Consider the following 13361-nt stretch of genomic DNA (forward strand, 5'->3'; position numbering starts at 1 on the left):
TATATGGCAAATCGTAGTCCAAAGGGGGCAAAGGAATGGGAAACGGTTGGATATGCATACTTCCATTTAAGAGCCACAAGTAGAGTAGTACTCAAGTAGAGCTTTCGAACCGACTTCAACGCTCTTAAGTTTCTCTTCAAAAGAGTTGGAACAGTTTGTAACTTGACAAAGTCGCGTGATTTTAAAGATTTTCGAAATACATGAGATTCATTTATGATATGATATGATATGATAAATAAGATTTGAAATTGATATTTAAGCAATTTGAGCAATTCAACTTAAAAGAATTGTTAAATATACCTATATTCTTTAGTTTTGTTTCTAGTTATGAAAAATCGTCTTTAATTGGAAAAAACTGTCAATCGTGAACAATTTTTCGGGGGAACCATTGTTTTAAGTAATATTTAAGTTTTCGGTGGTTGTTATTACTTTAAAAGTCCCGCCATTTTGTGATGTTATCGATTTCAGACCATGAAGCCATGGAAAGTCTTATCGTAAGTTTGCCATCTCTAATTTGGGTACTTGGCTACATCTGGCGCGATTTTGTTTAAATTGTAATTTACTTCGCTAAAAGAGCTTCGAAATGGCCCGAGATTCAATTTTGACATGGATGCGAAACCTGGGCGAGAAGGGCCGCCAAAATGAACTAGAATTGTTAATTCAAAACACGCCAATTGAAGAGGTAGTACTTCCTGCAGTACAAGGCATCGCAATTATGTTGATCAATGTTTTTTGTTTACCAGTTGAAGAACACGCTGAAGACCACGATGTCGCGCAGCGAAGGGATAACCTTTTGGAACTACCTGCTCCTGGGCTTCAATCCGGACAACGAGGATGCTGTGGCGAAGCGATTCGAGTGCGTGCGCAGCTTCATGGACGGACTGGGCAGCATGGAACTCAGCTACAAGCAGACCTTCGATCTGATCACGCGCCTGTCTCAGGATCTGGTCACCTTCCCCTCCGACCAGCTGGCCTGGATCGTGGAGCACTGCATGGACGGGATGCGCCAGGGGGACGCCAAGTGCGTGGGCTGGAAGGATTTGTTGCCAAGTGCACTATCGCTACTTTTGGCCAGGCCGCGGTTTCTTCGGCACGGCATCTTCATGGAAGGAACTGAGTTCAGGGATAGCACTGTGAGAAGTATGGCCACCATGCAGTGGCCTGCCACCATTCTCACTCCGATTGCAGACATGTTCAAGTGGGTGACCAAGCTTGAGTTGTTTCCCCTGTTTTATTTACCTAACCAGTGGTTTTTGTTTAGGTCCATGAATCTCAGCAGTGCAGAGATCTTGACGGTGCTCAACAAGTTCTCTGGCGCCCTGCAGGAGCTGTCGCCCATGGAACTGCCCGCCCTGTGCTTCCAGCTTTTCTCGATGTGCAGCACTGCCTCACAGCTAATTATTCCTTTGCTGGCCCTGGAGAAGTATTTTCATCGCAATTTCTACAAACGCCTCTTCTCAGACATGTGCAGCAACTCCACCAACTTGGATAGCATTGGTTAGCTTGAATTACGCCTGAATTATAGCCTGAAATCTGTATCTGTCGCTTTTTAGACTCATATTCGGACAAGGAGCTAAGGGAGGCGGAGGAGACCATCCTTCATCATTTAAACTACTGTACCATGTACAAGCTAACTGAAAAACATTTGGCCATAATGCTAAGGGTAATCAGATATTTGCTGTTGAAAATTAAGAAGACTTATTAACTATCACGCTTTTCAGAATTTCGTGCACATGCCCGATGTGATCCTAACGCCGTTTATGCTTAGCGCCATTATTTCCATGACCAGCATTAACCGGGACCCAGAGTCTGCAAGGATCTCCCACTCCATTTTGCTACCTTTCCTGCGTAATGTGATCAAAAACAATGAAGAGGAGCGAACGTTGGCGGAGTACTCCGTATGGTATCGCGATACTTTGCAGCGCAAACAAGTTGATTTGCAGCAGGTGTTCGCTGTGCTTATAGATCAGAACAAAGAGGGCAAGGACGTGATAACTCCAGGACTTGTGCAGCTGGTATTTTACCTGCTAAAATCCCACACCCCTAAGATGCATGCATTGGCCATAACGTTCCTAACCAAGTTTATACGTAAACGTTTCATCTTCGGCCAGGGCATTGTAAAACTAATTTCGGAGTGGATGATCGTGTATCAGGATCAGAATCAGTTCTCGGGTAGGAAAAACATTTGGATATAAATAATTATCACTAAGGATTATTACTTCTAGAATGCCTCACGCTTTTAAGTGTTGCTGATACGTACACCGTCTCCGAATGTATAAAGACCATTCAATCTGTTATGGAGCACATGCAGTGGGTAAGTTTTGTTGATTTTTGCAGTAATAAGTTTTACTTTCAACATGAAATTTAGCTGTCTGGCGAGCAATCCATGCGCATGATGAACTTTATTCTACCCCTATTGAAGATTTCCAATCGCGTTCGAGATGCGCTGATCGATGTGCTTTGCAAGGCAATGAGCTCCAGGTGAGTCTCACTATTTATTTATCAGTATTACACTTATTTACAATGCTTTTAGTGGAATCCAAAAACGGCGTATGGCCATTTATGGGTTCTGTATGATCCTCAAACAGCTTAACAACAGTAATGCGGTGCGCCAGTCCTCAAGTGCCACTAGCTTCTGCACTCAGCACAGCATCTCTGGATACTCTATACTGACGCAGAATACACTAGGAAGTCGCAGCAATCCGCAGCGAAACTTCGACATGCTTACACTGGAAATTATTGGCATGCTGCGAAATTGCTTGCAGCAGCAGTTTGAGATACGTTGCACCCTCTACGAGAGTAAATTAAACCATAAATAATTCCTCTCAAAATTCAAACTAAATACTTTTAAAATCTATTTTACACAGATCTTCAGAGGGCCGTAGAGCTTAATGCTAAACTAGTGCCCCATGTGCTGCAAGTAATAGATTGGCATTTTCGCAGCTTTTTTGAAACCCCCTCTGCAGAAGATGCTGGTGACGATTTGGACACAGTTTTTCGCATTCGCTACGATCAGTTGGTTAGCTCCAGCGATGACCAACATATGGAGCTTCAGCTTAAGGATAACCTGGGTCGATTGATTCAGTTCGTAGCCAACTGTTTGGTAATCTTCGAACGAGCTCCATCGGGCTACGACACTAGAGAGATGAATCGGTTATTGAGTTTTTGTGTGGACCGCATGGTGGCCAACAGATTGCCATTAGAGGACATTGTAAGTAAAGTTAGAATCCTAAAAAAGAAACTAATTTAATTCGATTTTAGTCACCACCAGCCACACATCTGAAATGCGCCCTCGTATTGCAACAACTAAACATTATTGAGGGGATAATAAGTCACTTACTGCTTAGCTCGAAGCCACAAAACGATGCCGTTTCCCAAATTTTGCCGCTGTTCAACCAGCATTGCAAGCTTTTGGAGACTCTCAAGTCATTGGCTGACTCATCTAAGAAGGCCCACAAACAATTGAAACAAACGGCCAAGAATAATAGTACTTCAGCCGTCAATCTGACTTTGAATGGTGTTCCTGTAAAAAGTATGTGTACCCAACCGGAGAACATTTGGGATCTGGCTATTCTGGACAAGCTGCTGCATCTGCTGCTCGAGTGAGTTCTTTTTGGTCTTTATCGTTGCTTCTTTTATAATCTTATTTTAATATTTTATAGTGACGTTGTTGCATTTGCTGCTTCTCAAAAGACAGGTCTATTGCGGTCCAACGAGCCTCTTGTTCGCTATGTTCTATCGGTAACAGCCAACAGGGTGGAAACTATACGCCAAGAGCCCGATTATAAGCAACTGGCTTACAGCAAGCGCACTTTCAAACAGTTGACAGACATAACCAAGATCATATATGAGCGCTGCATTCAACGTCTGCCCGAGTTTTGGAGAAACTTCGATATGCAAAGCTCCGCCCTAGCTGCTCAGTGTTTTGCTGAGTGCCTACGAACAGCCCATGAAACCTATCCCAAGAAGTTCCAAGATTTTGTCAAGACATTTGGTAAGCCAAGCTAACAATTAAATTAAAATCAAACCAAAAGAAAGTTTTTGTATTTCAGATATGGCATCTATAAAGGGAAGCAGGAACAAGGAAGCCATTTATATTGTACAGGATGTCTTGGACGAGTTTATGACGGAATATGGCAGTGACGAATCAATTCACAAAGATGAATTTATTGCCAAAGTGCCCATTTGCCTTTTAGAATCTCTGGAGATTCTGTTGGATCACATTGACTACGGAGAACGTGCGGCCACGGAATCGTTCACTTGGCTCCTTAACTTTTGCTGCAAGAACGAAATTCTCAATAGCGAAATGGGTATGGTGCACAGAATGCTATTTGTGCAGCGGCAGAAGACCCATTTGGGTCCCTTTTTTGACGGCGTGGCCAGGCAATTGGGTCTCGTCCTCGGGGTCCAAAATGAAGACAAACCATCGGATTCCGTGGAACTGAATCTTAAGTCCATTAGCACAGTGACCGCCGAGAGTTGTTTGCAGCATCTCTATACAGCTGTCCAGAAGCAGCTGACCGATGTGGACTATTTTGTGACCAAGGCCAATAATCTGAACTACAAATGCCAAGTAGTTCCAGAAATTGATCAAGTATATTGGCGGGGTAACTTGGATGCCATGGATCGTTCTATTTGCACACAAATAATCCACATATCTCGCACTTTGCTTGTTCTCACCAACGTTTGCATTCCCCTGGGCTCTTCTATGGATGGACTTATGAAATTGTTAATCCAGCACTTCACTTGTATGAAGAACCTGACCAAACACTATATAGCGAGCTACTCATCTGATGCAAGCATTGAAAACATTCGAAGCACTAAGTATGTCCATCTAATCGAATTTTACAATGTTATTGAACCACAACTTCATTTCAATCCACACCAGATTTGAGCTACTACTTCGTGATGTGGGCAAACAGCTTCCGGCTAATATCTACGAGCTAATTACGTACATAGAAGCGAATACCCTTGATGAGGAGGCGCAGCAGCATTTGAAAAAGCGAAAGGTTGAGGCAGAGCGTGCCAAAGTTCTGAGAGAGACCCGTCTAATTCCCAAGGTGATAATGGTAATCGAGGACTTCAACAAGCACATTATCCTGCTGTCGAAAAAAACCAAAAGCCAAAATAGGCTTACGGATTACCTACACTTGGGAACGATGCGTGACTTTGACATCAAGTCGACAGATCTTAGAGCGGCTATAGAGCGCAGTATATCGGACGGTCGCAATATATCCACAGAGGACAGCACTGTTGGGGATCCCGATCCAGATCGAGATGAAGATGAAGAGGAAGACGCTCAGTCCACAACATATCCTGAGGAAATCGAGGAGGAGGAAGCTGTAACCGTAGTTGTAGAGAAGAAGGGACAACGGAGGAAACGTGCTACTAGCAGTGAAGCGGAGGACTCTCAACCGAAGCGAAAAAGAGGCCGCAATATATCCACAGAGGACAGCACTGTTGGGGATCCCGATCCAGATCGAGATGAAGATGAAGAGGAAGACGCTCAGTCCACAACATATCCTGAGGAAATCGAGGAGGAGGAAGCTGTAACCGTAGTTGTAGAGAAGAAGGGACAACGGAGGAAACGTGCTACTAGCAGTGAAGCGCAGGACTCTCAACCGAAGCGAAAAAGAGGCCGCAAGGCTGCGGTGAAGCCGCCAGTCGATCCTCAGTGTAATGATACAGAGGAATCCACTGAAGAGCAACCTGAAGCCACTTCAAAACCGCTGCGAACTAAAAAAGATTCAAAAACGCAGCCCAAGAAGCGGGCTCGCGCATCAGATGAAAGTAAAACCGCTAAAAAATCAGATGTGGAAGTGGATAAGCAAACGAAGAAACCAACAAAAGAGGTTCGCAAGCCAGAGGAGCCCGTTGCGAATAAAAAAACTCAACCCAGTCGTAGAGTGGGTCTTCAACGTGCTTCAAAGAAATGAGTTCGATGTTTATCATAAATTAAGTAAAATGTTGGGTAAGGACATTTTGTTGTAAAAGAACAAAAGAAAGAAGTTATACCTTTCAAGCCGATCAAAGGATAGATAACGTTGAAATTAATATTTTTTATGAATATTATTCTTCCATATTATTTACCAAAACACAATTCCTAGCTAAAAAAAACTTAACATACTTTTTGCCGCTGAGGAAAGGATAGATAACGTTGAAATTAATATTTTTTATGAATATTATTCTTCCATATTATTTACCAAAATACAATTCCTAGCTAAAAAAAACTTAACATACTTTTTGCCGCTGATTATTTAATAAATTAAATAAAGTCTTTCTGGTGACGAGAACATCTTATTATTCAATAAATATTTAACAAATTTAACGGTTCGATCGCAATCTTCAAATAGTTCGAAATTGTCAATTAAGACGACTTTTCCAATTTCGATGTTAAAGGCAACAATTTAAAAAATTAATTGTTACTTGTCTTGCCATTGTTAGCAAATATCCCTAACAGCTTTTCGCCTTGGATGTTTTAACCTCGCATTGGAGTTATATCTCTTTTAGATCTGTGGCCCACGTATTAAGCTTGGATTATAAGTGTTTAATAATATTTTAAATAACATTACAATCCTTGGCTACCTGTCTTCCTACCATTACCACATTTCTGTTCCACCCATAATAATGCTAGTGCCCAGAAAGCGAAATGCTCTTTTGGGTTATTTTTACTTTATAAGATTGCTCACTAAGCAAACCAGTTATTTGTATCTTTATATATATTCAGCCAAAGTTTATTGCTTTTAATTTTAATTAAAAAACATTCTCTTTATTAGTAAATTATTAAAATAAACTTTAAAGTCGTTATAAGTTTTGTTTACTCCTTCCTGTTTTTCTAGAGGTATAAAGACATTATCTTTTCAGTACTGCAAAAAATAATATTTTAGGCTGAAATAAGATTGTGGATTTGTGCTACTCACGTGCTGTGTTTTTCCATGACCAGAAATAATGGTGCTTCCATCGGCGCCCACGGTAACAGTCCGCCCATCTGGACGCCTCCACACCGAAACACTTTCGTCCCACACGCCAGCCTGATCGTCACGAGCCACAAAATTTTCGCCCTGGACGCGTCCATCATTGACACTGCGGCTGCTCCTCTGAATTACAAATCCTCCCGGTCCCACATCCACAGTGCGTCCAGGACGCTCCACATGAAATTGGGGACTGCGGCGACTTCTTTGGACAACAAATCCTCCGTTACCCACATCCACAGTGCGTCCAGGACGCTCCACATGAAATTGGGGACTGCGGCGACTTCTTTGGACAACAAATCCTCCGTTACCCACATCCACAGTGCGTCCAGGACGCTCCACATGGAACTGGGGACTACGAGAAATGCGATGGCCTGAAGCCGCAGGTCCATAACGTGAGTCCTGGACTGCGGGATATATGGGCTGTGCGACGACTGGACCGGGTCCTCTTATACTATGAGTACCTTTAAATTAAAATATTTGATTGGATTTCAACAAAGCCTTTAAGCAAGATCCTTGTCTACCTGGTCCACCAGCCTTCTTTCGGTGAACATAAGTGTTTCCCTGCTCGTCCGTGTAGACGTGTTCCGCCGGCGATGATGAGTGCTGGAACTGGCCACCTACTCCTGGCACCTTGTATACTCCATCGTTTTGCCCCCGAATGTAGACTTGATGGCCGGGAGTTCCGTAAACGTGCGGCCCATTGCGTCCGTCGTATATTTGTTGCGGATCGGCAGCTACGGGAGTAATTAAATGCCCATTAATCGCAGTTGGGTGCGGCCATGGAGTTGGGGTTGCTCACCGACGCACAAAAGACCGCAAACGATCGGCACGAGTAGTCCAAGAAAGCGCATTTCGATCTGTGTTCTGTGGCGGACTGGTGAGATTTAACTAACTGGCTTGACTTGCTCGTCGTATTTATAAGTAGCTGCGCAGTAGACCAAAATCAGGTACTCATCGAATTAGCGACAGCGACAGCCTCTGAAAAATTCCCGAATGTCGATGATGATAAGGGAGCCCGAGTGGGAATTTCAGAACGCATTCAACGAATTGACCTACACGAATTGTCAATCAGTGAAGGCATTAACACTTTGTCTACCACAACCTGATTGTGCATTTTGTAAACAAATTGATGATCTTTTGACTTAGAGGGATGGCGCACAATAACAACAAACAATTGATTACTGATAAGATATACAATTTTTATGTTTTTTCTTTGATTTCGTTATAAAGATAGACAAATACAAAATTAAATACCAAAAGCTCATTAGCAAAAATAAACGAAGACAAACATAATAATATAAAGAAAAGCCGGGGTTTTCAGATCGGAGAAGCATTTGTACTGACGATTACTTTGATTATGCATTTCGTCGGGTTGGCAACGGGTTGGGAACAGATTCAGTCCTCCGGCACCTTCCACTGAAGCAGCTTTCCGCGATCGTAGAGGTTTTTGAGGGCGTTGGCGAACTTTTTGTCAGCCTGCAGTTTCAAATAGTGTTTGTAAAGCTCTAGAGTGGTCCGCGCATCCTCGATGGAGTCGTGCGTCTCGGATTGTATCTTTGTACCTGTGGAGTTCAAGATTCGATTCACAAACAGAACGATGCTGAAATGTAGCACGAACATACCCAAGAAATGCCAGGCCAGAAACCTCAAGGAAACCATTCGATGGTGAGGCAGATGGAACAGGTGTACCGTGTCAATTATTTGCTCGGACGGCACGTAAATGTTGATGACCCTAAACATCAAGAATGATTAGAAATACCTTGGCAAGCTTATGTAAATGATGTCCGCACCTAAAATCATTTTTCAGACCATGTCCAACAAATATTACGCCGACATCGACCAAATATTTTAGTTTCTGATATGAGTACTTGAGGGCAGTGAGTCGTTTTTTGCTGAAGTTGGCGTCCAAGTCACCTGGTTTGATGCCCGAGAATTGTGTTAGGTAATCCACTACCTTCTCCTGAGTGGAGATATAATCATCCATGAATGGAACTCCTTCATTTGATCCTTGTCTAAAAAGGTTATTAATTCCATGTTTAACTGGAGAAGTCATTAGGTTGGACCATAAAATTACCCCCGAATACAGGAAATGCGGGCCACGCTCATGTGGCATGGCTTAATGGTCGCCGTCTTTCCATCTGGGCGAATCTCGTTTTCCTCCGGATTTAGGGTGACGAACTCGGCATCCATTGCGACCAGGTCACCGGACTGCGGCATCTCGTCCGATTCCAACGGCTTCAGTGTGGCGTCCGTGCTCAGGTTGCCTGGTATAGGATTAACCATGTCCTGCTTGTAAAAAAGATTAGTACTCTATGCAAGGAAACGAATGCTTTTGGGTGTGCACCTCTAAAAAGGGGTTGGATAAGTTTGAGGGTGAATCGCTGCTGCTCTCAGACGGAACGGTTTCATCGCTTTCTGTGACCGTGGAGCTCGTAGTGCTGGCAGATTCGGAATCATCGTCCACGCTCCTGTAAAACAGTACACAGGGCACTTTCCAATCCAGAGTAAACCATACCGATTCTTGTGGCGATACGGGAGAAATGCTAGCAATAAAAGTAGCAATGTTATTTGGCAAATATCAATTATATTAAGGACTAAAACTTACCTGAAGTCGTTGAAAATATACCATTGATTTTGAGGGTCCTCTGGGGATTCCGCCAGTTTCATGGTGTGATATTGCCGCTGCACATTTATCAGGGACACCAAGTTCTTCTGGGTGCCATCATCGACTTGGCAGACCACAGCATGCAGGGCGTACGTCCGATTGTTGTCCCCAATCTTTGTTTGTGGCTTCTCACCCTCCTCCTCCTGCTCAGATTTTCCAGCGCCTGCATCCAATTGAGTTTGCACCTGCAGCTCATTTTGGTCATTAATGCCCATAATGAAAGTGAGCGGAAACCATGACTTTTGTCGACCATTTGGAGAACTATTGACATTATTAGCTTGATTTGTGTGCGATGGCGACTTCCTGCAATTTAGGAAAGAATTTGAAATGAGGAGAGAATTCAGATCCGACATAGGATAACCTACCGATCCGGGTGCATGAAATGGCAGTCGCTCCGCGAACAGTTGGCTCCATAGCGGCAAGGTTTACTAGTGCTCAAAGAAGCGGTTGCATCGGCAGATGGTTTTTCGTTGCAGCGATTAAGTTGCCGCTTTAGAAAGCTTATGTCTTTGTCGTTGTTGAGACCGCAGTTAATGGCCAGCATTTGGGGAAGGGAATTGACCTGTTGAAAATGTAATGTTGGTCAGCAATTAGGTTTCTAATGGCTAAGGTTTGTTAAGAGTATAATTAAAGTCGATTTGGATTGGTGAGTATGGACGGTTAAAATTTAACAGATTTCAATTATACAATCTATTCTACTGAAGAATTTAAATTTCCTTTTGCAGGATTGGTTTCATATACTTGGATTCTGACCTTCACGCTCTGATTAGTTGGGGAGAACTTTTTACAGTTCTCGCAGAAGGCCTGAATGCTCTTTTCGGAGCTGAGAGAACGCTTTAAAATGGTGCCAAAGCTGAAATACTGTTCACTATCTTTGATGTGGGTAGGGTACGACATGTTGCAGGCAAGTAAAATGTTCTCCTTCGACTTCTCCACTTGGCATTTTATGCAGCGGTTTATACAAATTTGTTTGGTCCCAAAGATTTTACTGATTTCCGTTTCTGCGTTAATCTTACTGCGTTCCCGGTCTTCCTCTTTAGAATTCTCATCTGTTAAAATGTGGATAAAATTAAAAAATAAGACATAAGTTTAAATTGAAAATGATATTAACGACTCACCACATATGGAATCATACAAGTCCGAAGAGCCACTCGTTTCTGACGGACTCGTGTTTTCGGCTACAATCAAAACACGTATTTAATGCATGCACAATTGTTATCAAAGATATTTGTTTTCATTACCGTTTGTAGATGTTTGCACAGATCCGCTCGAAACAGAGGCGTTCTTGCTGGAATCGAAGATTTCGTAATGCATTTGATGCAGAATGAATCGGTTCCAGTTCTGAGGGCGTGCATATATTAAATATTTGGTTATAAATCAATGGCTTTACTTGCCTGTATGAGAGTGATAAGATTAACATTAGAAGAGCGATCCGTGAGAATCAAGCCCAATGCCGAGGCCTCCGGTACAGTGCGAAAAGAGCGCAGGAAATTGCTAGCTTGGCATGGTGATGAAGCTAAAAAAAAAAAAACGCAAAGAAAACATTCTTTTCTGAGCAGCAGCAAGATTTTAGAGGTCAACTAACTAACCAGTACTTTTATCCAGCATGTTGAAAAGAAAACCCAGTTCGCAGGATAGACAAAACTCCTTGGTGCAGGAATGCTCAATCAGCTTCGCACGCAGAGGTTCTGTGAAATACAGTATCTAGACGAAAGATGACCAGTTGATTAATCTGTATGACACCCTAAGTCAAGAAATTCGAACCTGCAGCATGGCATTGCAGTAGGAGTTGGGCAGAGTTGCCTCCAGTCCAGCGAAACACGTCTGATTATGCTGCTCAAAGTCAAAGTCCTGGGTGCCCAGCTTTGTGTACTTCAGCTCCACTTTGCGATACCGTCTTGGAATGATTTTGACTCCGTTTTCAGCCTTGGTTACCGCTGCAGTTCCGTTCCCATTTGTGCTGCATATGCCTCCCTGTTCAATCACATACGGAATTTGATTTCGGCGAGCGGTGCGCGGGTTTGGCGAGTACCCAATGGGTCCCTGCATCTTCATGTTGCTCAGCACATCGGGATCGATGGTCTTGGGTCTGTGATAGCGATAGCGCAGCAGCTCCTCCGGCCAGTCAGAGAACCATTGCGTGCCCGTCGTCAAGTGGGGCAGCATAACCGACGACAGTGGGAAGTTGGTGTCCGTGATAGAGACCATCGGCAGCTGTGGCACCACGTCCGCGAACTCTGTGTTTCGCGAGAAGGGATTGAACTGCGGCTGGGGCGTTTGCACCGCGGCAATCATATTGATGTGGCCCGACTGATCGCCAAATGCCATGGCCTGAGAGGAGGAGCTTATGTCAAAGCTAAGGCACTGGCTGCCGTTGGTGTTGATCTGATACATGGAGACACGCGGCTCGCTCAGCTCCACGGTGTCAACCAGCTGAACCTGGCCGTAGCTGGACACGACAGCCAAGCGGGATGTAAGTGACGGCAGGAACTTCAACATTTGCGGGTCAATCATCACTTGAATCGGCGAGATCAGGCGCAGCATACGCAGATCGTAGACCATGAGGAAGCGGTCGATGGCAAGGTTATTCTGCCGTCCGCTGTATCCGCAGGAAATGAGCAGATTACCCTGGACACTGAAGTCCGAGAGTACGTTGGTGTGCGTCTTGATTGTATGCTGGACACTCAGGCTGTTCAGGTCGCGCAACGTGACCGTGCCCAGCTGGTCGCCGGCGAACAGAAAGCGAGAGTTTTTGCGCAGCACTGTGCAGCCGGCAGCGCCCACATGCTCCAGCCTGGTTTCCTTGAGCGTGCGCATGTCAAAGTCGATGAGCTCCTCCTGCAGCCCAGCCATGACCAGGCGGTGTGGCGACAGCTGCAGCATGCTCACCATTTCTGTCATGTTGTTGGACCTGCAAGACGAATTAAACGAATGATTTGGAGGCAGCTTGGGGCGACTAGGTGTCATACTTATGGGTGAACTTGGGCAGACCCCGGCGGATTTGGTGGCGCAGCGAGGTCTGCGTGAGCACCAGCACTCCGGAGTCCAGGGTGGTGATCTGGCGGACAATGTCGCTGGCGTGAACCTGGAAGGAGGTGTACTTCTGCATGGAGCTGGTGTAGTAAGAGGTTACATGGCCCTGCGGGAAGAGAAGGAGATTGCTGATTAGCAGTGGAAGTCAGCGAGGGCGTAAATGATACTCACTCCCTGGTTACCCATCCAGAGAAGCTCCTCGTAGTCGTCGAACGCCACGCTGGAGACGCCAAAGTGCTCCCCGCCGTCGGCGAGCACGGGTACCAGCTCCACGTAGTCGGGGTCCGTGGTGCCGATGTTGAAGCCATTAAAGCTGGGCGAGAAGTGCCCGGTTCCGCGCGCAGATCCCGCATCATAAACACCTTTTGCAAAAAGTAAACAGAAAAAGAAAACAAAGGAGAAAGCTTAGCTGGTTTGCATGTGTGTGCGTGCGTGGTGTGTGGTGAGCGTTGGGCCGAAAAGTGACCCCCTGACCCACTTAATATGTCCTCGGAAGCGCCGATCGGGTCGGCGCCACAATAAACGTAATCCATCGGCGGCTCGGTGATGGCCTCCTTTTGTTTATTGTTTATTTTTAATTTTGCTCAAAACTGCCAGCCGATTTTGCGTTTGCACTGATCAGTGTGACCCTGTCTGACTGCTGATATAATACCATATTAAAAAGGCAACCTGTTCGATGTGAGTCGACG

General features: G+C 44.6%; 3 protein-coding genes across 4 annotated transcripts; 1 reads left to right on the forward strand and 2 right to left on the reverse strand.

The window, feature by feature from the left end:
- Positions 1-550: 550 nt before the first annotated feature.
- LOC108149887 (Fanconi anemia group I protein) lies at positions 551-6639 on the forward strand. The gene is made up of 13 exons (XM_017277783.2): positions 551-682; positions 744-1198; positions 1262-1497; positions 1554-1663; positions 1722-2172; positions 2226-2314; positions 2369-2481; positions 2534-2799; positions 2868-3211; positions 3262-3602; positions 3663-3994; positions 4053-4824; positions 4889-6639. Exons 1-13 carry the CDS (start codon positions 584-586, stop codon positions 5934-5936), a joined length of 4656 nt encoding a protein of 1551 aa, XP_017133272.1. The 5' UTR covers positions 551-583; the 3' UTR covers positions 5937-6639.
- Positions 6640-6747: 108 nt separating this feature from the next.
- LOC108149888 (immune-induced peptides) lies at positions 6748-7900 on the reverse strand. 2 transcript variants are annotated; one of them, XM_041709962.1, is made up of 4 exons: positions 7774-7900; positions 7496-7708; positions 6921-7435; positions 6748-6844 (listed from the first exon to the last, which is right to left on the reverse strand). In XM_041709962.1, exons 1-4 carry the CDS (start codon positions 7823-7825, stop codon positions 6836-6838), a joined length of 789 nt encoding a protein of 262 aa, XP_041565896.1. In that variant the 5' UTR covers positions 7826-7900; the 3' UTR covers positions 6748-6835. The 2 variants fall into 2 exon arrangements, with proteins under 2 accessions (XP_041565896.1, XP_017133273.1); XM_017277784.2 differs by having other exon boundaries at positions 6748-6866.
- A 309-nt stretch (positions 7901-8209) lies between these two features.
- Positions 8210-13313, reverse strand: LOC108149884 (PAN2-PAN3 deadenylation complex catalytic subunit PAN2). Its single transcript, XM_017277780.2, has 16 exons — positions 13151-13313; positions 12844-13034; positions 12609-12778; positions 11404-12550; positions 11229-11343; positions 11034-11155; positions 10881-10980; positions 10758-10817; positions 10393-10688; positions 10005-10201; positions 9580-9942; positions 9319-9517; positions 9049-9260; positions 8765-8986; positions 8597-8706; positions 8210-8536 (listed from the first exon to the last, which is right to left on the reverse strand). Exons 1-16 carry the CDS (start codon positions 13203-13205, stop codon positions 8370-8372), a joined length of 3726 nt encoding a protein of 1241 aa, XP_017133269.1. The 5' UTR covers positions 13206-13313; the 3' UTR covers positions 8210-8369.
- Between the last annotated feature and the right edge of the window lie 48 nt (positions 13314-13361).

The sequence above is a fragment of the Drosophila elegans genome, unplaced genomic scaffold, assembly GCF_018152505.1.
Source record: "Drosophila elegans isolate 14027-0461.03 unplaced genomic scaffold, ASM1815250v1 contig_520, whole genome shotgun sequence".
Classification (NCBI taxonomy): Eukaryota; Metazoa; Arthropoda; class Insecta; order Diptera; family Drosophilidae; genus Drosophila; species Drosophila elegans.